Here is a 27,417-nt window from a genome sequence, read left to right as displayed (position 1 = left end):
ACGCTCCATTTAACAAAAGTATATTACACTAAAAAACACAAAAAAATAATTTTTGAAAATTTATTGTTATATAACTATTTACCTCCAGGCCCAAACAATTTTTTTCATTTAATTTTAGCTGGGAGAATATTTACAACAACAACAAAGTAAAAACAAAATATTAGTCAACAGAGTGTCTATAATGGATACAATGGAAAAAATTTCTCAGTTTTATAGTTTGATTTTTTGACTTTCGGGCCTCTAGATCAGTGGTTTCGACCAGTGTGCACCGACGAGGACAGAAATACATCTCCACTCTATTTCGAAAGGGTCCAGTGAACAAAATTTGAACTTTGCGAGTAAAATATACAAAATATTTCTAAGAAACTACTATTTCGGGAAGGGAGAGCTCCTTTGGCAGCTTCCTTCCTACTACTTCGTCGAAACCAATCGTTCATAAACGATGAACTAATTAACACTACGTTTAGATTTAAGATATCCAATGGATTTCAAATGTCAATTCCATAGCTTTATTTATTTTTGATATGATTTATTTGACGTATACTGAATGAAATTGATATTTCAAATCCAGCGGATTTCGTAAATCTAAACGTACGTAATGATTATTTTATCTCTTGGCTGCCTATAGAAAAATTAAAAACTATTATATTTTATTAATCTGTTATTTATTTGTTAGGTCATTTTTTACCTTTCGTTTTGTATAGCAGTAGTTAAACGTATTACAAATAATTATAAATAATTTAATTCATTTAATTTTATTTAATTTTTTTCCTGGGGTTTGCGGTTCTTAATAATTTCACTTCATTTTTGTTTTTAATTTCTTCTCTTCGTTATGTTGTAGAGTATTTTAAGTTTGCTTTTAATTATGTTTTTCCCAAAAATAAAAAAATACAATTCATGGGTTTAAGGTTTACTATTTACTTTAACTTTTAATTTTCCAAAAACAACAATAATAATCATAATCCACATTAAAAAGTGACATTTTTGGTGCGCACTAAACAAAACAACTCCATCATTGTTAAATAAAAAAGCAAACATTGTTAATTAATTATTCATTCATTATTGTGTAATTTGAGATGTTCTGTTTTGTTTTCTTTTGTTTATTAAAATTATGATTTTTTCTCTTTTTCTTTTGTTTTTTTCATATGTATAAACTTTTTAAATGAAATAAAAAACATTTTTTATGTACAAACAAACCAAAAAAATCCTTTAACAAACAAAACCTAAAATCCCGAACGAACAAAAAACATCCACTGATTCAGCTGGAACAATTACAAAAGCGCCGGCAGGAAGGTCTTCTCTACGTGCCAGCAGCAGCACACCCAACAATAGCAACAACAAAAATTTCACTAGTATCATCACACCAAAAACCACCAACAACACTACAACTATACGAAAATCCCAAGTTTCACCATTGGCCATTGTTGGTCTGCTTAGTGGCGGCGGCCATGGCAGCAGCAGTGGTCAAGAAACTTTGGAATACAACAACACAGCTAGCAATTTACACAGCAATGACGACCATGACAAGGCAATGGTAAAGCCAAAGAAAACCATTACCATAAATGACAAGCCATTAGAACATTCTGAAGAAGAAGAAGTAGTAGACGAATATGAGGTTAAAGAAAAACAGCAACAACAGCGACACTTGACAGACCGTAAACAGGAAGAACTGACAACTAGGAATAAGACAGGACGACTGACTGACAGTGGTGATGGCCAGAAACCAAAATCCATATTAAAGCCAATTTTAAAAACTAAAATTATAAATGTTAAGCCGGCCAATACTTTAACTAATCCCATTGACCCATCTTCAGGTAGTCGTCTCTTAGATAACAAAGATGTAGTTTATGGTTTAGGTAAAACAAATAGCCAACCAACATCACCACAAATTTCTTCTTATGTACCGGTTTATAATACCAAAACCTTGACACCTTCTAAACCCAGGACCCTTTCATGTACAGCCTATGAAAATATTGAAATACAAAAAGTCGAAGAGGTAGAGCCGGCCACAAAGCAGGAGGAAGATTCTACCAATTTAACAATTTGTGAACAAATTAAAAGCGAAACAGAGGCTATACAAGACGCTGAGGCTACACCAATGCTAATGAGTTTGAAACGTTTCAAGGAAAAGGAGGAACAACGGCTACAGTTTCAATTAAATTTAGATAAAATTGAAAGTGCCGACCCTGAGGATGAGGATTCTGAAACTCCAACCCAGGAAAATAAGGCAATAGTAGGGGAATGTGAATCGAAAGAAGTAGAAGAGGGTGAAAAGTCCTTAGTCTCGAAAAGTGTAGATGAAGAAGATGATGATGAGGAGGAGGATACTGCCTGTGAATATACTGATGATGATTTGGATGAAGCCTTGGCCGAAGAGGCTGATGTGGAGGATGGCACCACCTTGGAGACTTCTCAAATCCTGGATGGTGAAGAAGAAATTTCCCAAATATATGAAAATGAACCCATCACTCCCCTAGAAACCAATCAGCCCAATTTAGATGAGTCTCATTATTTACCCATGACACCGAAGAAATTGGATACAGATTCTGAAACCCCGGGCAATGGTTCTTTGGTATCAATGATGGATGTAAGCAATGATGATGATCCCAAGGAGGAGAATCATTATGTGGAGATGACTAAACAGCTTCAAGAAGATGATTCCAAATCGAATTATGAAATTATGTGCCTGCGTCAGTCATCGCCAAGTAATGCAAATGCCGGCGGCGGAGGTGGTGGAGCCAAACCCAAACAATTGAAAACCTTAAATGAGCCACTCTATATGGAATTACAAGGTGGCAAGCAGGCAAAGCCAGCAAAAGAGCCCAAAGAGGAGGAGCCTGGAATATTGCCACCACTAAAGACTTCAACACTCAAGAAACTAAAGAAATCCACAGATACCCTGAAAAAGAAAACCAAAAAATCTCAACAAGAACGCTGCCACCAAAAGAGGAAAGATTTACCCGACATTCTAAAGCCATCTCAGTCATCCATGGTTCTGAACTCAGATAGCTCAGATGCCGACGATGAATCATCCAAACACATGGATTCCAAGAAAATGCGGTCACGTTCACGCTTCAGTCTATCGGATACTTTTAGGCCAGCCTCATACTACCTTGGAGCATCCACCCCACTCAACGATTGCATAGAAAGTTCAGACAGTGAAATTGTCTCCCCACCACCCATTCCCAATTCACCACCTCCCATGGAAGAGTTGAAAACTGAAGAGATTTTCTCTTCGGAAAATTATGATACCGTTAAGCGGCGGGACAGTTCTTCGGGTAGTAAATTTGATATATCCTATGAACAGTTGCCACAAAAAATCCATGCCAGCAATACTTCATTGAATTTACCCAAAAATGAGGCAACCCTAAAGAGTAGTCGTCTCTCATTGCCTGATCATTTCCGCAAGGTAAAAAATCTAAAGTCGCCTCATCTCCACCTACTCAAACAGCATGAACGTACCTTATCCGATTCGAATTATAGTTTCCAAACAGACAACAGCTCCAATACATCGTCGGATTTTGATTTGTACAATAAACTGAAACAAAATTCGCCCTCTTTCATTGCCACACCCATACGTTATCAATCGAATTCGTCATTGACCCAACAATCGAAAAGTTCGCTATCGGGAACTGGAAATAACAGTGAAACCGATACAGTGGAATTGAGGCATAGACAAGGTTCTGATTCGGAGTTAGATCGACAACGTTCACGTCGACCCCTGTCCCAGGAATCGATTAGTGAAATCGAATCACTAAGTGAGAAATTTGAAGATGCCCTAGATCCGGCCGATTTGGATTCATATTTGAATAATTTACAAAATAATGATATTTATGTTTATGGCAATACCAAATTTGAAACACCTACCAGTAATTTGCTGACAGATGCTGCCGCGGCCCAGGGTGCGGGGATTCTAACAAATCTCATTAAGCCTCCCAAGATATTCCGCAACCACGAAGATGAGCATTTCTATGGCAATATTAATTTTGTCTCTTCCACAGATTCTTTGCAAAAAATGGTTTCCGACGCAAAGGGCTCTGATTTGCTGGGTGGTGCTTCAAGTCTAACACCTGTTCGCTACATGACTCCCTTGCACAGTCGCAACAATAGCAACATCTCTGAGTCATCAGCCCCCTATTACTATTCCGAATTGGCCAGCAGTAGAGAGCTGCTGAGTACACCCACCACTTTGAATAATCAAAGAGACATACATGCCCATGGTTCGAATATTGAACACATACACAATCCCATAGACAGGCCACGTAACATTAATGTAGACCTGCTGGCCGATAAAGATCAGGCAATTGATAGCAAAAATCTCTATAAAATGAAAACGAATGTTGAAAAGCTTAGCTATAGTTCGGGTAAAAATTTAAAGACCGGAGAACCTTTTCAACAACTCAGTGGATCCTGCTCCACTACACAGGTTCCATTCCACTTGCAGCAAATACAAAACCCAGTTATTAAAATAAATAATTATCACACTAATAATTTGCTTTATCAGGCCAACAACAGTCCCATGACACATTCAACAAATACCAACACATCAGCCGGCACCCCCTCATCATCGTCGTCAGCAGCAGTTGCCTCACAATCCAGCCCCATGTTGGGCGCCACACCTCACACTTTGGTTTCAGCTACTAATACAGGTGGAAAAGTGGATAAAACAGTTAAAAACATTAATTTACAAATGGTTAATAACAATGCTTTGGTGGGCCTAACGGCAACAGGCGCAACTGGTGGTGTTATGCCTTCCATGAAGCCCTGTAATAATTTAGAAAAATCTACAGTTTTAGGTAATCCTGTTAGTGGTGGTGAACTTCTCTGGGAAGAAGATACTCTATGGAGGGAAAGTTTGCGGCGAGTATCACAACGTCATGCCCGATCTTTGGATGATCTTGATCGTATTGTAATACAGCCACGTGGTAATATCCTACCAGTAGTTGTGGCAACAGGTGCGGTAAAAATTGTTGCACCAGATGTTCCCGATTATGCCAATACTGAAATAACAAATCGTAAAACTCATCGCCTCTCACGTGATGTTACCTATGTCAATGATAATATTTCGCAACATTTGCGTTCAAGTTTTAAGCTGCGTCACTCCCGAGATAATGGTGGCCATGATGATGATGAGGAGGATGACCAAAGGACTTATGATGAGGTATGTCCCGATAACGTTGATGATGATGACGACGATGATGATCAATCATTAAATCGTGAACCTCGACCAACAACTAATGATCATGATGTTTATGTACAGCTTAATGAAAATATGCTCAACGCCAATGAATGTGGTGGTGATGTCAGTGCTGAAATGTATGAAGTCCTTAGAGAGGAGACTTCATCGAATATATCCTCAAATAAATCGGCAGAAATTGATCGTGAAACTATACGTCAATGGGATTCAATGTCAAGTGGTTTAATGAAGAATTCCTTAATAATTGGAAATAATCAAAGCAACAACAACAATGAGGCTACAACATCAACAATGATGACAACAGCTAATGTTGGCAATAATGTTAAAGCAATCATACAACAATTGAATGCAACTTGTGATAATGAGGGTGATAGTGATGATGACGACGACGATGATGGCAATGATGAAGATGATGATAACGAATATGTTGAAAATTCTAAATAAATAGGTATAATATTGTTAAGTGAAGAATAAGAATTAAAATAGTTAGGTACATAATGTAGTTGAGGACATAAATATATATATAAATATAGACTATATTTAGAAATTTACAATTTATAACCTTAATTATACTTGAACATGAGATTTTTATTCCTACTGTGATTGACATTTACTGACAATAAAATATTTAATCTCTTTTACATTAACCAGTGTAATGCTCCAATTTTTTACTGATTTACCCAGTAGCAAAGATTCACATTCATTCTTAAAACAAACCATTTCCTTAATTCTGGAAACTCTCTCGTCTGTGATCTTGTCAATTAATTTTATAGTTTAGCATTAACCTTTTGTAATGCGCAAACGTTCTTATGTGATTTACTCAGTAAGAATGGTTCTCATTCGTTCTTAAAAACATTTTCTTAATTCCGTAAACTCTCTCGTCTGTGATGTTATCAACTAATATTATAAAATCTACCGTTTCTTTAGACAATTTTATCCTATGAGTTTCTTTTGGATTGTAAAATTCTTCCTCCTTACTTTCTTTACACGAAACTTACGTGATTTGCCTAGTAAACATAACGTCTAATAATATGCTACAAAAACGTGAACTTGTCAAAGGAAAGTCATACAATAGACTTTCCTTTGACAACATTCGTCTTAGTGAATTTTCGAACCAACCACTTATCCGATATAGAGATAATTTAGTATCTCTCGAATATTAAAGAACGCCTATGCCTAGACAGACGGCAACGTTACTTTGCATTAAGATAGGCATTTAATTTTAACCTGACAGACGACAGTTTCTGCATTTACGAACAGCTGTTTGCTGGTAAACAACTGTTTTGTTTGTTATTGTGTCTCAGAGCATGAATATGCTCTCTCTTCTACATGAATATGGGCTCTCTTTTACAGCATTGCCATATTGAAATACCTAAACTCAGTTTAAATTTCCTTTGATTTTGTGCATTAAGAATGTGGATAATGCACGAATTAATTTGAATTAAGGCAGTTAATGCAAATTAACGCTGCCGTCTATCTAGGGTATAAGAATACGCTACAAACAATATAAAATGGCGTTCGTGCATTAGATGCCGCTCAGGTATAGTTTAATCATTTGTGATTTTCTAAGACGATTTGTATTAAAAACAAATCTTTATGAAAAACAATAACCACCCAGACTTAGTGAAATTTATGGCCATGTAACGTATCCGTAATAGAAGGGATGCACACGGGGTAGTTTTATAGGCCCCAGCCCATACACTTTTTGAACATTTTGCTTCCAAAAGGCATACTTGGTCTAGTGGCGGCCTCCCTTTAAAGAATTTCTGTGCATGTTGGTGGGTTATAGAGATTATTTAGTACCTCTTCAAAAGGATATGCTACAAAAATTATAAAATTGCAAAGGGTAAATTGAACATATAGTGCACGAAGTATAGATTGCATTCGTGCATTGTATTTCTATTATATGATCTTCTGCTCTGCTCCAAGCTTTTTAATATATAGAAAATTATAAAACGGCGTTCGTATTATATGAGTAGCTGACTGGATGGGCATAAAACATGCAGAACTATACCATTTTACAACAATTTCATTTGTTTGTTTTGTAGTAGTTACAAAAGGCAAAATAAATGTTAACAATTTTTCAATTGGTAAAAGTTACTAAAAAGTTCAAATAGTGCCCATCCGGTCTGCTACTCATATAATACAAACGCCATCTAGAGGTTGTGTACTAGCCAACATATAATTTTTAATACCATATTAGAGTTGTAATTTCTAGCTCTTTTAGCTGATCGCTCTTTTTAGTTCAGCTCTTTTCAACGAACTAGGTCGTTCTTTTAGTTCAGTAGTTCAATGGTTCGTCGAAAAGCTCTGTCAGTCTGCTGTCTTTTCGTTCTATCGTTCACCGGCTCTGACTCGTTCGCTTGCAAGATCGTTCATTTGTATACAAACACACATACAAACATATGTATACCGATAAAGAACAAACAACAGAAGAATATTTTAAAGAACCTAGCAACGAAAATAGGTTTGGTGTGATTAAAAAGCAAAATTGGAGTTTTTTAAACTTTAAATTTGTAATTAAGTCTAAAATAAATGAAAATATTAAAATTATAAAATTACGATGGATAAAGATGTGTGTGGGTATCTGTGTAAAATTCAAAATGTAAACAAAACTATTACCTTTACAAAGGCAACAGTTACATTATGATACGTGAATGACGTGCTGAATCGTTCGTTCTTGAATCAAATCGTTTGATTTGATCGTTCTTTTATCTATCGGTCAGTGCTCAGTGAGCTACTGAACTATAATGAACTATATCGACTGATCTAGTTCGTACGCTCTTTTCAATGAATCGTTCAATTGAACTAGTTCGTTCGTGAACTATACAACTCTATACCATATTAAATTTTGGGCACTATGAACACCTTTAAGCCCACATTCATTGATCGTTGCCTTTTTTCAAGAAAACAAAAACACATCCTGGCCGATGGTCTAATATTTGGAATCAAATTCAATTTAGCAGTGGCCGGGCACTTTTGGGCTTTATTCCCATCGCTTGACGAATATGCAAAATTTTGTTCTTCTAAATGTTTCCCATTATCCGATCGCTAATGATCAGACTATATGAGAATCGTCATTACTAAACTACTTTTTCATACGTTTACAAGGTACAGATGGCACACCCAACTACACAAAAGGGTAAACTAAATGTATACTTCATGATGTATAGATGACATTCATGCATACAAATTCTGTTATATGATCGTCCGGCATATTTTATGTCTTTGTGCATTCGTCCTCTCTCATCCTTCTTGCAATCAGTGAGACTCTCCTCACCAAACACTTTTATATGTAAAAAATTATATATCGGAATCTTCGAAGTATAGATGGAGCTTGTATGAATCAGGTATAGTTTTGCTCGTTTTGCATATAGTGGGTCTTTATGAAAATCCTAAGGCCATATATATTTTTCACCACTCATTGTTCGTTATGACCACTTTGAACAAGATTTGTTCTAAGGAAATAAAAGTTTGAAAAGCATTCTGACCGGAAGTCGTTTATTTAGAAACAAATTCAATTTAATAGTGGATAAATGCCGGATATTTAATAGAACTTTTTATATGCCAAAAAAGGGAGTTTTTGCGAGGTTAAGCCAAAAAACAAATGGACATGACAGGTCTAGGGATAGGTAAGGACTTTTGGTAAATCGATTGGTGATTTGTATAAAAGTCTAAAAATCGAAGCCGAGTTTTTGTTATGGAGAAAATCGTTCAGTCGACTTTTCATGATCGATTTTCAGTTTCTCTCCGAAGACATGTTTTGGAATGACGTCTTGACGTTTTAACAACAATATTTTCCGAAAAAAAGTCGATCACGAAGTCGATTGCAGTAAAAAACATTAGTTCTGTTCCAAGGACTTGCAAAAGTCTACTTTTTTGAAATTTTGACAATTTCTTTCCTTTATAAATTTGTCAAAAAATTTAGATTCTTGTAGGTTCTGTAACAGAGCAATTTAGTTAACTTGAAAAAATCAAAAGATCGAAAAGTCGAAGGCAAAAATCGAAAATTGACTTTTGCTTTCCATTTGCTTCTTAAGGCCTCGACACATAAGAATCATGGCATTCTTGCTTAAGTCATATCTGGTAAATGACTAAAGACCAAGTTCGACCTAATAAAAAGATTTCAGGATCACATTTGAATTAGGTCGAACTTGGTCTTTACTCATTTTCCAGATATAACTTAAGCAAGAATGCCATGATTCTTATGTGTCGAGGCCTTTAGTATGTCGACGCCAGACTCCTTTCCTTATGGTGACTGGCTCAGAAATTTCGGTCTGGCGTAATTTAAAACCTTCTTAAATATTATAAAATAGTTTCCTGTTTGTCTGATTTTCATGTGCTGAACCAATATAGAAACACTTATTCCTGCGTCTGGCGAACTTAATGAATCCACAGGGCACAATCATGGCCGGCTATTTAACAAAAATCTAGCATAGGAGAAGGAGAATAAATAAACAAAAAATCTTTTATGTAAACTACAAAAATATCAGGCTACACAAATTACTAGAGGAAGATTAAACCCCACTTGTGTCTTCTCCACAACACGGACCTATATGTGGTTGTAGTTACCCTTCTTTAATAATAAGAAGTATCTGCATACGTTGTCTTTCTTGACCCCTACTATTCGCTAACGTTAGTATGAAATTACAACGTTGTTCGGTCCCATACCTAGGCAATTTTGTGGAAAATCTGTTATACTATAAAACTGTGCTCTATCGATCTGAAATGACCTTAAAAGAAATTATGAACCATACAAATACGATACTTTCGAAGGTTTTGAGAAATGATAAGGATGGTTCAAATGCGTATACGTGTTGACAGTACGTATACGCATAATGGTACTTTGTACGCCAAAATTACGCAGAAATATAAAATTGAATTGCTTCATAATTACAGTTGGGTAATCTAGTTCCTAGTTCCTTGTACTAGTTCCAAAACGTATGAGTAACATCATGAAATATAACGTGTGATGTTAAGTATACGCAGTTTGTTCAAAGAAAAAATGTGGGCCGTTGGAACTGCGAAGTGAACTAGATAGTTCCATATAGTTCCTTTGGCACAACTCTATTCATAATGACGTAGTACTTTAACAGTTTCTTCTCGAATCATTCCACAGAGAGTCATGACAGATACAGCCTGTTCTTCATCTGTTGAGTTTATTTCATATACATACAACATTTATGTCTTTTTTTTATAAAAATACGTCTAAATCGCAAAAAAAACAATTTAAGGAATGGTTATTTTTTAAGCTAAAGAATTCGCCTTTATTTCACTAAAATAATCAAAAACGTTAACAAAAATACTTTTTACTAATTTCCATTGAGTTATACCAAAGGCGTGATCAACATGCAAAATAGACTGCATACTCCCTGTAGCATGCTTTTGTTAAAATTATGAATTCTTTCACGTAAAAAGATGTACGAAATCATTTGCCCTTATGAGTCAGCTATTTTTTGTCTACAAACATTTTGCTGGTATACTTTCGGAGGTTTTGAAACTATGTCAAATGCGTACACGTGTTTCTAGTACTTATTCGCATCATTGAACTTTTTACATCAAAATTACTTATTAACTTAGATTTTAAATGATTAAATGCCTAAAAGAGGCATTAAGAACAGAGTTTTTAAATATGAACAAATGAAAAAAATAATATTAAATTAAATAAAACACTGTAAAAACAATTTCTTTAGAGACTAGATAAATAAAAAATGTTTGATGTGCCCTGTTTACATTTTCTTGTAAGGAAACATCTTCTGAATTAGATTTTAAACCCATGAGTTAGTTGTATGTTTTTAAAAGCATTACGCCCGAATTTAAAACAATAAATTCGAAAAAATCGGATAAATATTTATTTTAATTTTCTAAAATGAGAACTAAACCTTAAATCAAATATACTAACATTAGTAGACCCACCGTTCTTCGTCGCGCACAACCGCACAAAAATTACCACCGTTTTCTTCCTATACATCGACAAAACAAAATATTTTTAGGAATACTACACACTATGGCAATAAATAACAAATGTGATATTTTTGATTACGACGATGTGCTTCCAAATGACCCCATTTTGTATATAGGACGGGGAAACACTTTCTACCACATAAATTTAATGTTCAATTTTAAATGTAAATATATTTTGTAATTAATGGTAAAATAACCTTTTTTGTAACATAATACTGTATTTGTAACATAAATGACTATTTTAAGAATTGATGCTGGTTGGCATTTTGTATAAATTTTCCAATTATTTTATTTGTGGCAGAATTTGTCAAAATACTGTTTTATTTTTAGTAAACATATTTTACGTTTGGTTTTTCGTTTCGATAGTTGGAATTTATTTCACACTAACTTGGAAAAAATTAATTCAATCATCTAGTACTAATGCACACATAAACACAACACACACAAACACACATTCTTTTCATCCAACATTTTACTTCATTCAAAAAACATCCTCTCACATAGTACTTCTACATACATATCCACTCATGTATTTGTATTGTTGTTGCCTGTAAAGGACATTCTGGGCATAATATCTATCATTTCAGTTAGTTCGTCTGTCTCTCAGTTCATTCACATTATGGCCATTTAGCATTCATTTAGAATAAAATATACATATATATTGGTAACCACAGTTGTTGCTGTTGTTGTTGTTTTAGTTATTGATTGCCTGCAGTTATTTGCATTTTTATTATAACATTTGTTTTCCATTCCTCTTGTTCTTCTTCTAATTCTTTTGTTATTGTCGTTTTTCCTACTATTTTTGTACAAAAATTTGGCCCTTGTCAAATATCATCATTGCTGCTGCTACTGTTGTTATTATTGGTTGTGTTATTGTTGTTATTTTTTCTGATGATGCTAATGTTGTTGTTGTTTTTGTATATGGTTGATACTACTATTGAACATTTGTTGTTGTTGATTTGGTATTGATGTTGGTCGGTTGTTGGTTGGTTGATAACATTCCAAAACAAATGGTAAGAATCTATTTTTAATTTTTTTCCTTTTATTATTATTTTTTTAATCCAATACATTGTTTTATTTCATTTCATTTATTCATACATAAATACATACATATGTTGTTTATATAGCACACATACACTACACCCTAAAACACACGTGAACACATGTAGACTTAGTACAATAAAAATATATAAATATGTTCCCCAAAAAGGAACTTAGGGAGACTTCTCTCATATCAATGAGTGTACCCCGATTCTTATTTCCCCTACTTTTTATCGTCGAGTCCGTACAACATTTCCTAAGACACTAATTTTAGAGAGGAAATTATGTCTGCGTATGTGTTGGTGCTCATGATTGCTGTATAACACTATGCAACACTGAAAATGCAAACAACTTCTAGTATGCATTTTTTGAAAGTACATATTTAGACTACAAAAACCCTAGTAGGGTTTTGTCCTGTCAGATCCACTTCGGATTTTATGGCATCATCTAAACCGGGCTAAATCTGCACTTTTTGCATTTATCAGGCCTTTATCTCAGAAACGAATAGGAATTTGGCATTGCTGTCTTTAGCAATATTGTAGCCCTAAACTAGTAGAACTTATCTTTTGAAAAAACCACATAAAAAAAACTCCATCTACGGCATCAATATCTATAAAATATAGAAAATTTTACATTATTCCTAAAATTCTGGTCAGTATCGGCTAAACTATTGGGAGTTGAACCAAGTAACCTTTTGCAAAAATCTTCCAAATAAAGTCCTCAACAATTCTCTAGAACATTCTGAAACTCTAAAATGCTTACTTCATGTTGTTTCAGCAGTATTTTGCATCATATCTTTTACAACACGTATTTCAAACACAGTTCACACCAACAGTTTATTCTCGCATTTTGGATTTCACTACATAATTGACATTTTTATTAAATCGTCGTTGAAAAACGTACTGAAAACAACGGCGTGGAGGCATTTTACAACAATGACATGTTCTGAAGAGTTGTGTATTACATTCCAGGGAATATTTTTTCAAAAGAAAATATTTAGAAAAAATAAACGGTATTGGAGATACGGTGCGAAATGTAAAAAAATTTTGGAATTTTTGCATATATTTTGAAATTTGAGGCAATACATGCAGTCTTTGAGTTCATTATTTCTCCAAATATTTTATTTTTGTTCTTATCTGTTGCATCTGACACAACAAAACCCAACTAGAGTTTCTTGTCGTTTGGGTCTGTACTTTCAAAAAATCCTCAGTTCGAATTGTTTGCACAAGATCACCTTAAAAATGTTGCACAGTGTAATACCCCCAGCGTGGTGTAGGCGATACAGCAGTCATGGGCACCAACACATACTCAGGCATAATTTCGAGCAGCTGATCATTACACCGACTGTGTACGTGATAGAATGTCAGAGATGGCTGGGTTGACCAGTAACATATGTATATGTATATTTGTTTGTGTGTAGTGTACCATTTCTAAACATACTTGCCTGAAACTCCGATTGACATTGAAGAGATAGGTTTAGCTATTTGAACTCAGTAGGTAATAATTTTACGGATTCGTTTAACTTTACTGAGTCAATGCTGTAGATGGGGACTGTGTCTTCTAATGGCAACGTAGAGATGCCCTCCGAAATCTTCAAAAGAAAATATTATTATTGAAAGTCTGTAAATGTATAAATATTGTATAAACAAGGCAATATCGGGTGCCTTAGGCAATTTTTTTTTAAAAATTCATTAACAATTCGAAAATTTCTTGCAATCCATATGTCATTAAAATCTCTAGAATATTTTTTTTTAGAACGACCCAGTACCTCTCCTTAGTCCTGCAAAACAAACTATGTACCTTCCACTTCTAATTTTATATTAAAGTTGTTAACCATAGAAAACTAATCTTTTTTCATTTTTCTTCTTCTCTCCTCCATAGCTTCCATATCGGTGCGCAATGTCAAAAACTTACCCATTGGCAATTTAACCGTGAAACCAGATCCATCCGATACCCTGTTGCATCGACAAATGGATCTCTATGACTATGAACAAATGCAACAATTGGAAAATTCCTATTATGGCACCTCGCAAGACATGAAATATGCCAAGACAACAATGTTAAATGATCGCAGCCTTAGCGGTATTGGCGGTGGCTTAAGTGGCAGCAGTTATGGCATTAATGGCATTGGAGGTGGTGGATACCTGACCTCAACTCCACTGCATGCCAGCAACAGTAATATTGGTATGGGCCTTGATTATTTGGGTAATCTTGATCCAACGGCAGGACACAATATTTACGATATGCATAATCAATATCAACAACAACTGCATCGCATGTATCAACAACAACAGTTGCAACAACAAATGACCGCGGCAGCATATCCTCCCATGAGACGTTATGGTAGTCGGGCTGAAATCGATATTTTAGAACGTGAAACAAGTTCACAAATAAGGGTAAGTAGAAAGAAACATTGGAGGTTGGAATGATTTAGAAATCATGGTCCATTGTAATGAAGTGATTTCTGAGCTGTTATAAAAAGCAAATCTTAAAGAAAATAAGGATCATTATAATGAAATGATTTCTGAGCTGTTATAAAAAGCAAAACTCAAACAAAAAATTTGAATTAAATTTCCATTTAAAATCAATTTTACATTGCGATCCCTATTAAATTTTTTATATTTTGTTTTTTTATTATTTTTTTTTTAATTTGATTAAAATAATTATTTTTAATTTATTTTTTTAATTATTTGTTTATTATTTATGTTTATGCAGAACTTGGATGTTTCTGCCGGCGATTTACTTAGTCGAACCCATGAAGAATTGGTTTTGTTACTTATACAATTGAGGCGTCAAAATAGCAACACCGCCAGAGCCATTGAACAATGTTGTTCTGACATTCATGATGTTCAGGTTGCTATATAAAAATTTTGTTATTGTTTTTGGTTTACTGTCAAAAGTAGTGGTTATGGGTTAAATCACGGTGGAATAATAAGATGTAACGCCAAAAACAGCTGAACTTCGCACCAGTTGTCAAAATGCGTTATTGTGAATAAAATCACATACAAAATGTAAACAAGCAATTCACAGTAATGCATTGTTGTGAACAAATTTGACGTTTGACATGATTTGCTGTAACACCTTCTTATTCCACCATGGGTTAAATATACATTCACAACAGTGGTGTTGGTTACATTTTTAAAGCTAACAATATAAAGTTATAATTCCGACAAAATACAATTTACTAAACATATATTTTTTTTTTAATTTTCTAAAAATTTTCTAAAAAGTTGTTACTTAATTTATTTGATTTCTTTTTAATATTACAAAATAATTTTGAATATTTCGCAAGAAAGAGCTAAAAACATGAATAAAAAATATTTTATTTTTAATTTTTTTATTTCATTTTTAAATTTACTAAAATTAAATAAATAAAATAAAATTATTAAATTAAATAAATAAAATTAAAAATTAAATTTTATTTTATTCATTTCTAATTTTTTTATAATAATTTTTTCTTGAAAAAAGAAAATATTTAAACATTAATTTTATTTAATTAACATTCAATTTTATTTCTGTCTTTATTTAAAAAATTTCAACACACTTTCATTTGTTTTTTCTCAAATAATAGCATTGACTAAATTCTTATGCTCATTTCAATTTTTATTTTTAACGCAATTTGTTTTTAGTGTTTTTTATGTTTTTTTATTAAACCAAACATTAACATTATACCTAAACGGTAATTTTTATTTAAATTTTCAATACATTTTTTATTTAAATATTTATTTTTTGGATTATTTTTATATTTAAATAAAAATTTTATTTTAATTCATATTGATTTAAATTTAAATTTTTAAATTAATTTCTTTATTTGTAAATTGTTTATTTAATTATATTTTTATTTTAATTCTAACAATATTACTTAATTTAATTTCTAGATTTGTTATTTTTATCGCATTTTTTTAGTTAAATACTATTTGTATGTTTAATTATATGTATTATTTATTATATAAATGGCTGTCTTTTTATTTAACATTTTAACATAACTTTTTATTTAACTATTATTTTTTATGTTATTTTTAGACTTTAACAATTATTTTATATCTAACTGATTTCCATTTGAATTTTTAATGTTAAATTTTTTGTCATATGAATTGGGGTTAAGATTACAAAATCTTCATTACACCTTTTTCAGATGTAATTCGAAACATTTTAGTTGTAATTCGTAAAATTTCATTTGTAATTCCAGCATTCCATTTGTAAATCGAATTATTCCATTTGTTTTTCGAATAGTTCCATTTGTAATTCGAATTATTTAATTTCTAATTCGATTTTTTTTGTTAATTTCAAAACAAAAAATACAACATATTTTTTGTATTGATTATATGCCTGGTTTTTCGAATTTCAAATAAAATGATTCGAATTAAAAATGAAATAATTCGAATTACAAATGGAATAATACGTATTACAAATTGAATAATTCAAGTTGCAAATGGATAATTCGAATTACAAATAGAATAATTCGAATTACAAATAGAATAGTTCGAATTATAAATAGAATAATGTCATAATTCGAATAACAAATGGAACAATTCGAATAACAAATGGGATAATTCGAATTACAAGTCAAATAATTCGAATTACAAATGGAATTCTCGAATTACAAATGAAATATTACGAATTACAAATAGAATTCTCGAATTACAATATTTCATTTGATTTTGTAATCATTACAATAAAAAATAATTATTCCAAATTATATTTTTATTGTAATAATTCAAAATCAAATAAATGTTTACTAATGAAGATCTTTAAACCCAATAAATATGACAGAAAAAAATAAATGGAACGAATAAAAATTTTAATAATCGTTAATAGTTTTTATTTAATTTTATTTTTGTAAATTTTATTTCACATTTTGTAACACAATTTTTATTCGTTTTTTAACTTAAATAATAATTTTTATTTTTATCACAATTTGTTTTTAGTCAAATAATTTTGTTGTGCTTTTTATATTTAACCAATAATTTTTTAAAACAAATTAAACATTATTTTTTTATTAAAAAAAATTTTATTTGATTTCTTATTAATTTAATTTTTAATTTAAAAGTATATTTTTTATTATTTATACATTTTTGTTTTTTTTTTTTTTTTTCATTTTAACACATTTTTTGTTTTTACTTATTTTTAATATTTACGTTTTTATTTTCAAATTTATTTTTTTGATATTCTTTAATGGTTTTTGGGTCTTATTATTTGGGTTTACGGCTTTTGAAAATCAAATAATGTTCCCAACAAAACTAAAAACCTCTTTTCACTTTCCCTTCCTTTTACAAATAAAACTTTAGAATCGTTTGCTTACCGCTGAGGGATTGACACGAGCCGAAAGCATACAACGCTTGGATTATTTAAAACAACATTTACTTGATTTGGAACGACAATATGAAAAGAGTAAACCATTGGTTAATTTAGTGGATAATATGGTTAAATTGGGATCACTTTATCGTAACGATGCCCTGGGCAGGACCTCAACAACAGCAACAATAACACCACGTACCGATCCGGTGTCACTGGAACGTTTGGAATTCAATCAACGTATACAAGAGAAACGTCTACTGCAAGAGGAACAACAACAATGGGATCGTTTGGAACCGGACAATAATGAATTACAGGTATACAAATTTAATCCTTTCTCTAACATCTCACCAAAATTAATTTTTTTTTTTTTTTTCAGTCAAAAGTTGCTCAACTTTATCACTTGGATCAGCTGTTGCAAGAAGAATCTGGCACTTTGCAAAGTTTACAACGTGACAAAGAAGATTTGGAAAGAGCTTTGGGTGGTATTAAGGCCCGAATTCAAGATACCCGTGAAACACCCATGGCATTGGAGGCGGCCAAAAAGCAACAACATTTGTTGGAACGTGAACTATCACGTGTCCATCAATTGCTGGCCGAGAATTCCAAGGTAGCTGAGGTGCCTAGTAGAAGTTTGTCGTCTATTATTTTTGTGTCTGTCAAATTATATTTATAAACAAATACTCACCCAAACATACATACGTATATAGATCTCATAAATGCGCTTTTTATGAGTCTTAAGAAGTATTGATTAGATTTGAATCGGGCGCATGTGCCACAAAATGCTTTACATTGAATGTTTCTTGCTGCTTTTATTGTCACTAAAAAATATGTTAAGATGCCTATAATTAGAGTTTGACTAACAACAAAAACAATAATATTTCAAAATAATTTAACAAAGCTATCTTCTATAAACATCTTTCTGAAAACTATCTACGTACTTAAAAATGATGGAATTTAAAACTTCTCTTTTAAATAATGGGAAATAATATAAAAACAAACTATTTTTTACATAGCCAAAGGTTAGGCCTAGCTTCATAATTGCGAGGAGTTGAACGAGGGAAGTGTCACTTGCTTGTCCATCTTTTAATCGCCATATTTTAAGGTCTTTAACAGCATGCAGCTGGAGCCAGAACAGACTCTGAACGTACGCGTCTTCTGTGCTACTGCATTTCACTCCAATTTTGAAGATAGTTTCCTTCTTCTTGCGTTCTGCTAATTGAATGAAATAGCTTTTAAGTGTTGCGCATTGGTTCATTATGCCATAATTCTTACGCTCTTTCATCAAAGAAATTGTTAGAAATAAGTGACATATAGATGGTTTGAGGGAGTCAGTGGTTGCTAGACTTATTAACAATCTAACGTGTTCATCTGCCTTCTCGTTTCCCAAAATGTAACACTGTCCTGGTATCCAATATAGTCGGAAACGATTGTTAGATTTCCCAATGTTCAGATTTGATGCAAAAACATGATGGCCTTAAGATCCGCTTGACTATCCACAAAGATAGTCACCGGTTTAAAGATCTCAGCATCCACACTTTTCATAAAATCTGCTGTCTTCCCGATCGTGCAAATCTCAGCTTGGAATACTCTACAGTCGTTGTCCAACTTACATGAGAGTTCAAGCCCTTTCTTTCACAGTACACGCCGGTACCTTCGACCTCAATATCTTCAAATCTCATGACTGGTAATGTGTATTTACTAGATTTTCCTCCTGTTTTTATCATCGAGGCTGTTCTTTGCACCTTGTCCAGTTTTCTAGATTTATACGCCACCAGACAAGACATCGATTAGGTAGGATGGAGTATTATACATCCAGTTTATAATCGATGCGACTAGTCTCCAACTTTTCCTAATCGAGTGCAATTAACCCTCTCTTTGTTCGCTCCTCTACGTTCCTTCTTCATCGCAGTTGACCTTCTAGAGTTGTACTAGGCATTTAGCTTCCGAAGAGAGGTGTAATTGTACTCCATCCTGCTTTGGTACCATAAAATTGCCAAACTAACAATTTCTTGTGAACAAAACCACAAAACCAGTTCTGTTTCGCTGGACTTACTCCAATACTATTTGCTGTAGTCCACCGATACAGCATTGACAAGGCACTCGGTAGGGTTTTAAATTTCCAAACTGGTTATATATAGCCGCTAGATTTCTCTCGTTATTAGCATCAAGGCGGTTTTCCTTGTCCAGTTTGCGAGATATACATTTATGGTGTAATAAGTGCCACCAGACAAGACATCAATAGCATAACCCCCAACTTTTCCCAATTGAGTTCCTAAACGAAGAGAGTACAATTAACCCTTTCATTGTTCACTCCTCAACATTTCATTTCCATCGCAATTGACAGTACAGAGTTGTACCTAGGCATTTTGCTTTGGAGGAGAGGTGTAGTTGAACTCCATCCAGCTGTGATAGCACAAAATCGCCGAATTTACGCTTTTGGTGAACAGTACCAGTTCTGTTTCGCTGGATTAACTCCAAGACCATTTGCTGTGGCCCACTGAGACAGTTTTGAGAAGGCAATCCACACAGGTTTCGAAATTGAGAAAGGTATTCTTAAACCTAATCCTATTTTAGAATACATTTTGCATTACAAACGTTGTCACCCAATTTGGAAACCTTTAATTACTAAAATAAGATCTTCCCCAAAAAATAAGATCTTCCCTCCTCGTAAAACAGTCAATTGAAAGCATTTTGTTTTGTCTTTTTCCCAAGACAGCAAAAAAACACGAAAATAGACGACATTCTTACAACACGGCCTTTATTATCAATCATCAACGAAATCATGCTAACACCACCGAACATACGCATATAGCATGTGTGCTTATCTTGTTTCCCCCAAAGAAATTTCTGAACATTCCTTTCTAATGTCTGCATTGTCACATTTCTTTTTCTCTTCCCCACCAAAAACCGAAAACAGAAACTTGAAATGACCGTGGCTGGCAATACACGCCTTGAACAGGAACTACTCATCTTGAGACAAAAACTAACACGTGGCAGTCAAGTGAAGATATCCGACACATATGCCAGCAACACCACAGCCATGTTGGAGTCCGAATTGAAACGAGTCCAGAATCTAGTCGGTGATATGCAACGACAACGTCAGGAATTGAGTCAGGCTGTTAAGCAGCTAACCGAAAACTCCACCAAACTCTATCAAGAAATTGGCAACAAGGATTATCTGAGAAATGCCGAACCGGGTAGTGGCAGTAGTTCCGGTGGAAATGGCAGCAGCTCTGGCGGAGGTAGTATTAAAAAACGCACCAATTCAGGTTGCTGGTTTGAAACTGATCTGGATTCCATGACAAGTGTTAATCGTGGTCTTAGTGATTCTAGTATGAATCTATCGACACCGTTATTTGTCGACACAAACAACACTAGCGGCGGCGGTCATTTATTAAATAGTTCCTCGACATCTAGCAAATTGAGTGATTACAATACCGGTGATAGTATGCTAAATGAGTCACACCGACGCGGTGGGTCCTCTTCATATCGTTACAATGATTCTAGTGATAATTTAGAAACTAGTGGCGTAGATAGTGATGGCTTCTTAGAATCGAATCCCTTCGCCAATTTGTCACAACAGGAGAAGCAAGAAATTAAAACGGTACGCATCGTGAAACGCGAATCGGAACGTAGACATCGTGATCGTAGTGAACGTTCGGGTCTTAGTAATTCGACACAGAATCTCGATCAAGTCATGGAAGAAGAACAGTATGGTCTCATGAATGGTAGTCTAGCTGCTGCCGCCGCTGCTACTGGTGGTAATTATCACAGTGATGAATATAAAACAAACGAAAGATCCAAATCATTGCCACGTACATACAGCGAACCACCCAAATCATCCAGACATCATCATCGTCATAAGCATGGCAGTACAAATAGTCATCATAATACTACTGCATCTTCATTGTCATCCTCGGCTAACAATGCATCCTCCTCTTCCTCGGCGGCTTATAACAACTCGGCCTATAAAAATGACTATTATGGCGGTCATAATGGTCATGCCGCAACCGGTGCCGGCTCTGGAGCGAATGGTTATGATAAGAATAGTAATTATTCCCATCAAAATCATGCTGCATCATCGTTGTCGAGCAATGGTCATGGTTCAGCTTCTGGTCGCGAACATTTAAATCCTCTAGCTAATGCCTATTTCGCCAAACAATTACAGCAGGGGGGTCATAACACTGCAACTACCACTATCGCCCCATCTTCTTCCTCTGCTTCTTCTTCTAATCATCATTACAGCACCACTTCTTCACACTCACGTCATTCATCTCAGAGTGCTTTGCGCCAGAAAACCGATTCTCAGCAAAGCCTCAATAAAAGTCTTAGCGATTTAACGCCATCGTTCCAAAGTGAAGTGGCTAGACAAATAATGAATGAAATGTCTGCAGGCTCAGCATCCGAGGATACGGAGAAAATTGTTGAAAAGGTGCCATCACAACACAAACATCGTCGGGCGGTACCCAAGGAGAAGCGAAGACACTACACAGCTCCCAATAATGTGGTTAATGTTAAGTCAGCGGAAAATGGTCATTCCGAAAATGATATGAATAAAAATGTAAGTAACAAATGAATTTACACATGTGTAATTAACTGTGATTATAAATTATTTTTGGTTTTTCTAAAAGAACACAAATTGGCGTGCCCGTGATGACTTGGACATGGAAGTAGCACTACGTCCCCGCATTAATGCTCCCGATGTTGTACGCTCAGCACTGCGACATGGTGAAAAAATATCGGAAAATACAATTGATAATTTATTATTGGCTCCCAATAAGATTGTTATACCCGAACGTTATATTCCTGAAACGGTAATTTGAAAACAAAATCTTTTCAAAACTAAACAATTTGAACTAAATTCTATCAAAATTTCTTACAAACACAAACACAAATTAGACGCCTGAATTATCACCCGAAGAGAAGAAACGTAGACAAGAAAAAGTGGAATCCATTAAGAAAATGTTATCGGAAGCTCCAATAGCAGCAAATGTAAGTATTGGATTAAATAATCTCATGTTTGAGTACTATATCCTATTCTATTGGGTTATTAGCAACTGTGATTAAGTAGATTTAAATATGTAGGCATACTTTAAATAGGCACTGTAGTTTAGGACAAATTTTGCGGTAATCCCTTTATAGGCAATCAATTACCGATGATTTGTAAATGTGTGTAATGTCAAATCCGTTATAAATTTACCATAAAGTTCCTGTTGATCTAGAGGTTCTCCCCTATATTGTTGGACCTCCCTCTCTAGAGCATGAATATCGTTCCTGATATGACTGGGTATGTCGGGCCTAGTCAGCAGATGGTGATTGGGATGGCTCTCACGGTAGCACGCAAGCAAGTACTGCAACGAAAGCATCTCATTGTGTTGCTGTACTGGAAGAATCTTTGCCTCCTCATGTAGATGGTCCACTGAAGACTTAACTTGCTGTTCTCAGGGCGGCATTCTGACAAGTTTGAATCTCTTTCCAATGCGTATCAACTAAATTCGGGGACCAAACTGGCGCCGCATAGCTAACCACAGACCGATCTATCGCGTTATATGAGGTCAACAAGGTTTCTTTATCTGCACCCCAAGTGCTGCCGGCTAGGGACTTGAGGACCTTGTGTCTACATTGCAGTTTGTCGCAGATAGCTGCAGCATGCGCGAGAGACGTGAACGTAGTGTCGAATGTGGGCCCTACCATTTTGGGACAGTTTGTGGTCGGAATTCAACTCTTTTCAATACTGCGCCGTCCATGTGGCGAACAGAGTGGCCGTAGATTTAGTGCATGTTCCTCGCGTTGAAAAAGGTGGTAAGATCGGCTAAATAGGAGTTCAATCTCTCACAGATTTCATCTGGGTAGGTACCTGATGCCAGGATAGTACAATCATCCGCATACGTTACGATCTCAATGCTGTCTGCAGGGTTCGGAATACAGGAAAGTTAGAGGTTAAACAGTTCCGGAGATATCACCCCACCTTGGGGAACTCCCTGTTTCACTCCACGGGGTTTGGACTTCTTGTTCCTGAATTCCACGTACGACTGGCTTCCACACATATAATTGATTATCCAACGTTTTAGACTTGGCCGGAGGGTTGTCTGCTCAATGTCCTCAAACAGCGTAGAGTGCTTGACAGTATCAAAGGCTTTTGATAAGTCAAGCGCCACCATCACGGCACGCTTGATCTAGTTGAGTCCCCGACTAATATGTGTGGAGATGTCCTGCAGTGATGTTGTTGTGCTGTGCGGCTTACTGAATGCATGCTAATGATCGGCAACTAGATAGCTATTTCTGACGCTGCACAGTGGTCCCACTTGTATGGAAAAGAGTGCCAAAAATAGTTCTAATACAGCTACCGCCTCCAAATTTTAAACATAGGTTTACAACAAGCCAAAAAGATAGAAAACCATTTTTAGTGGATGTAGGTCCACATTTCGGTATAGCTCCCATAGAAAGGTACCGCCCGATTTATGGTATTTTGACGATTTAGGCCAAATTAACCAACCGATTTGGATGTTATTTTGCATTTTGGGTTCTGAGTGAATAAACTACAACCCTGCAAAAAATATTCAATGTAGGTCCACGTTTAGGTATAGCCGCCATATAAATGTACCCTCAGATTTTCGGTATTTTGACAATTTTAGCGAAATTTTCCAACTGATTTGGCTGTAATTTGGCATTTTGAGTTATGAGTGAACCAAATACCTCTATGCAAAAAATGGTCAATATCGGTCTACGTTTAGGTATAGCCCCCATATAAACGTACCTCCCGATTTTCGGCATTTTGACGATTTTACCCACATTTTCCAACCGATTTGGCTGTAATTTTACATTTTGAGCTCTGAGTGAACAAAATATCTCCTTGCCAAAAATGTTCAGTATAGGTCCAAGTTTAGGAATAGCTCCCATATAAACTTACCTCCCGATTTTCGGAATTTTGACGATTTTACGGGCGTGGTATAAGAGGTTTAACATAGCGGGTGGCAGATGGGGGCAGCTGGACTATTTTTCGTCGTAAACTAGAGACTTTTCCCTGCATTCTAAAGAAAATTTCGAAACTCACAAATGCGCACAACATTAGTAAAACTCAACCTAAATTAATAGTAATTATATTAAAAATAGCAGAAAAAGTCATTTATTAAGAATTTATTTTTAATGAAGTTAGAAAACGAATTATGAATTTGTTTTTTCGTAAAAATATTGCCAATGCCATCGCCTGTAAGTTTCATTTTGAAAATTGCACATTTACCTCTCCAATTTTTTATAATTTTACTCATAACCTACGAATGCTTTGCGGATGTATTTTTCGTTTTTAAGGGCTCACATACAAATCACAACTTCTTCGACTTAACTTGGCGTATAACCGCTGTTAATTTACAAAAATAAGGCTGGATGTTAAAAATTTGATATGTTTAGAGAATATTTATTTCAATAGCAATAAAATTTGTCGCCATCACTTTTTCGATTTTTGTCCACGGGCGGAACCACTGTGCGCTGGGGCATCAAAGGTCTTTGCTACGAGCGACAAAAGCGAAATCGGTCTGTACAATTCACCTGTGCTGGCATCATTGCCTGGCTTCAGTAGCGGGACCACCCTGCCCAGGGAACGATGTGGGTGTCTAGCGACATGTTGAGAACTTTAGTGAGATACTCGACTCCCGGCTCATCCAGCTGTTTCAGCATTATCATGGAGATTCCATTAGGACCCAACGCTTTGGATGATTTAACGTTTCTGATAGCATTCGCAACATCATCCATTTCATATGTGGCAGGAAAAGATCAAATGGGGCGTAACACTCTTGTCTTCGTCCTGTCACTCCCAGGGTGCTTGACAAACTGTCGATTAAAAAAAACTTATGCACCTTTTCGGATCAGTCAGCGTAACGTGATGAGGTCCTATATTCCTTCTTACCAGGGTTCGAAAGTTACTTAACTGTTGCCTGCAATGCACTTATTCCGGTTCCAATGTTTCACCTCTTCAGATGATTTAGCCACTTGTTCTGCTTATGCTCACCGACCGACCTGTTAATTTCCAGTGTCAGCTGCCTGACATTGGGGTCATTGGGCACGAGGACGACGAATCTCATCACGCTCATTTGCACGTTAAGCAACTCTACTTCGACAGTTCCACATCTAACTGTTACCCCCTTACGTTCCATGTACAGATCATTAGATCCAGGCTCAAACGAGATAAGTCTATATTGACAGACTGGAAAGCTTCACTTCTGGCAGGATTCCTGGAATTTATGTTTAATGATCTCAAAGCATTTTTTCGGGATTGATTGCTTCATCTCTGCTTGAATCACAAGGCTTTTCAATATTACTATTTCTAGCCTGCAGTTAAGTTTAAAATAAAATAATGCAGTTCAGAATTTAAAAAAAATGAGTGTAGTTAAAAATTCGTATGGAAAAATGTGATGTAATTGTTATTTTAAGACCTCAAAACTTTTTCAGGTATTAATTGGTTTACACGGTGCTCTTGAAACAATTTTAAATGGAATATGCTAACACCTCGGAAGTTTTTGCGGATTCTGAAACTACAATGTTTATAGATGAAAAAAATCAAAAAACAAAAAAATCGCCGGAGCGCTTTTTAAATAAATCGCGATTTAAGTTGAAATTTTTAGGTGTTGTTTAGGTTTTTACGATTTTGCTTAGAAACCGCAAGTCCTATCAAAATAAGATTAAAGAAAATGTTGTAGCTATGAAAATTCTCTACAAGACTGACATTTATGGTATTCTCGTCTGTTTTACCGTTTTTGAGATATAGAAGTTCAAATTGGGACAATTCAAATTCAATTCAATTCTGTATCGCCCCCTTATAAAACAATGTCATGACTGCAAATTCCCAACTTAAACTTATATATCTAAAAAAAAATGTTACAACTTAGGATGAGTTAGTTAAGCCAGTCTTGTAGAGAATTTTCACAGCTTTAAGATTTTCTCAGGTCCCATATCGATAAGACTTACCATATTCAAGCAAAATCGCGAAATCCTAACAAAAAAAAAAAACTTAAAAATGTAAACTGAGCTTCTTTATCTCAAAAATGGTACAGGCTGGGAACAAATGATAAACGCCAATCCTCTAGAGAATTTTCACAACTACAACATTTTCTTTAGCTCCATTTCGATTGGACTTGCGGTTTCCAAGCAAAATCGTGAAAACCTAAAAAACACCTAAAAATGTGAATTTTGACCGCGATTTATTTAAAAATCCCTACAGCGATTTTTTCTTGTTTTTGGATTTTTCTCATCTATGAACACTGCTATTTCAGAATTCACAAAAACTTTCCCTGTGTAAGCGGTTTTCATCAAAAGTTAGTTAAGGCGCACCCTTCATGACATTGTTTTATAAGGGAGCGATACAGTCAGTGCATTGTCCCAATTTGAACTTCTATATCTCAAAATGGTAAAAACTACGAAAATACGAAAGGTAGATCTTGTACCTAAAAACCTAAAAAACCCTTAAAAGTGTCAACTTAAATCGCGATTTATTTAGAAAGCGCTCCGGCGATTTTTTTTTTGTTTTTTGATTTTTCTCATCTATAAACATTGTAGTTTCAGAATCCGCAAAAACTTCCAAGGTGTAAGCACCTTCCATTTAAAATTGTTTCAAGAGCACCGTGTTTATCTATGCTATCTATTTATTGTAGACTAACAAGCTACACTGAAACTTGGCCTATTCTATATTATTTATTTATTTTATTTTTTTTTAATTTCATATTTATTAATTAATTATATATATTTTAGGATGCAGCAGCTAGTCTACCACCTAGTAAACTAAATGAAGAGAAGAAACAACGTGAACATCTACTGCAAATGAATCAAATTTTGGCCCAGCAAGTGATGCAAATGAGTAAAATAGTTGCGGGTAAGTAGCGGTGATAACAGTCACAACTAGCATGAATCACAGCAAGATAAAAAAT

The 27,417-nt window shown here is 34.7% G+C and overlaps 1 protein-coding gene across 45 annotated transcripts in view; it reads left to right on the top strand.

The window, feature by feature from the left end:
- Window positions 1–27,417, top strand: part of kmr (pleckstrin homology domain-containing family A member kramer) — a 397,594-nt gene that overhangs the window by 346,466 nt on the left and 23,711 nt on the right. For 7 of the 45 annotated variants that reach the window (XM_073958769.1, XM_073958783.1, XM_073958768.1 and 4 more), the window contains 8 exons: window positions 14,084–14,598; window positions 14,918–15,055; window positions 17,491–17,814; window positions 17,877–18,107; window positions 20,418–22,061; window positions 22,132–22,314; window positions 22,400–22,492; window positions 27,242–27,362. In XM_073958769.1, coding sequence (XP_073814870.1) covers window positions 14,084–14,598; window positions 14,918–15,055; window positions 17,491–17,814; window positions 17,877–18,107; window positions 20,418–22,061; window positions 22,132–22,314; window positions 22,400–22,492; window positions 27,242–27,362 — 3,249 coding nt within the window. Of the gene's footprint in view, window positions 1–1,262; window positions 8,806–14,083; window positions 14,599–14,917; window positions 15,056–17,490; window positions 17,815–17,876; window positions 18,117–20,417; window positions 22,062–22,131; window positions 22,315–22,399; window positions 22,493–27,241; window positions 27,363–27,417 lie in introns of those variants that run through there. The other 38 variants (XM_073958801.1, XM_073958792.1, XM_073958798.1 and 35 more) reach the window with 12 other exon arrangements.

Source organism: Musca autumnalis, unplaced genomic scaffold (assembly GCF_047663935.1).
Source record: "Musca autumnalis isolate F117 unplaced genomic scaffold, ASM4766393v1 scaffold_1, whole genome shotgun sequence".
In the NCBI taxonomy this organism is placed as follows: domain Eukaryota; kingdom Metazoa; phylum Arthropoda; class Insecta; order Diptera; family Muscidae; genus Musca; species Musca autumnalis.
This window is presented reverse-complemented; position numbering and strand designations above follow the sequence as displayed.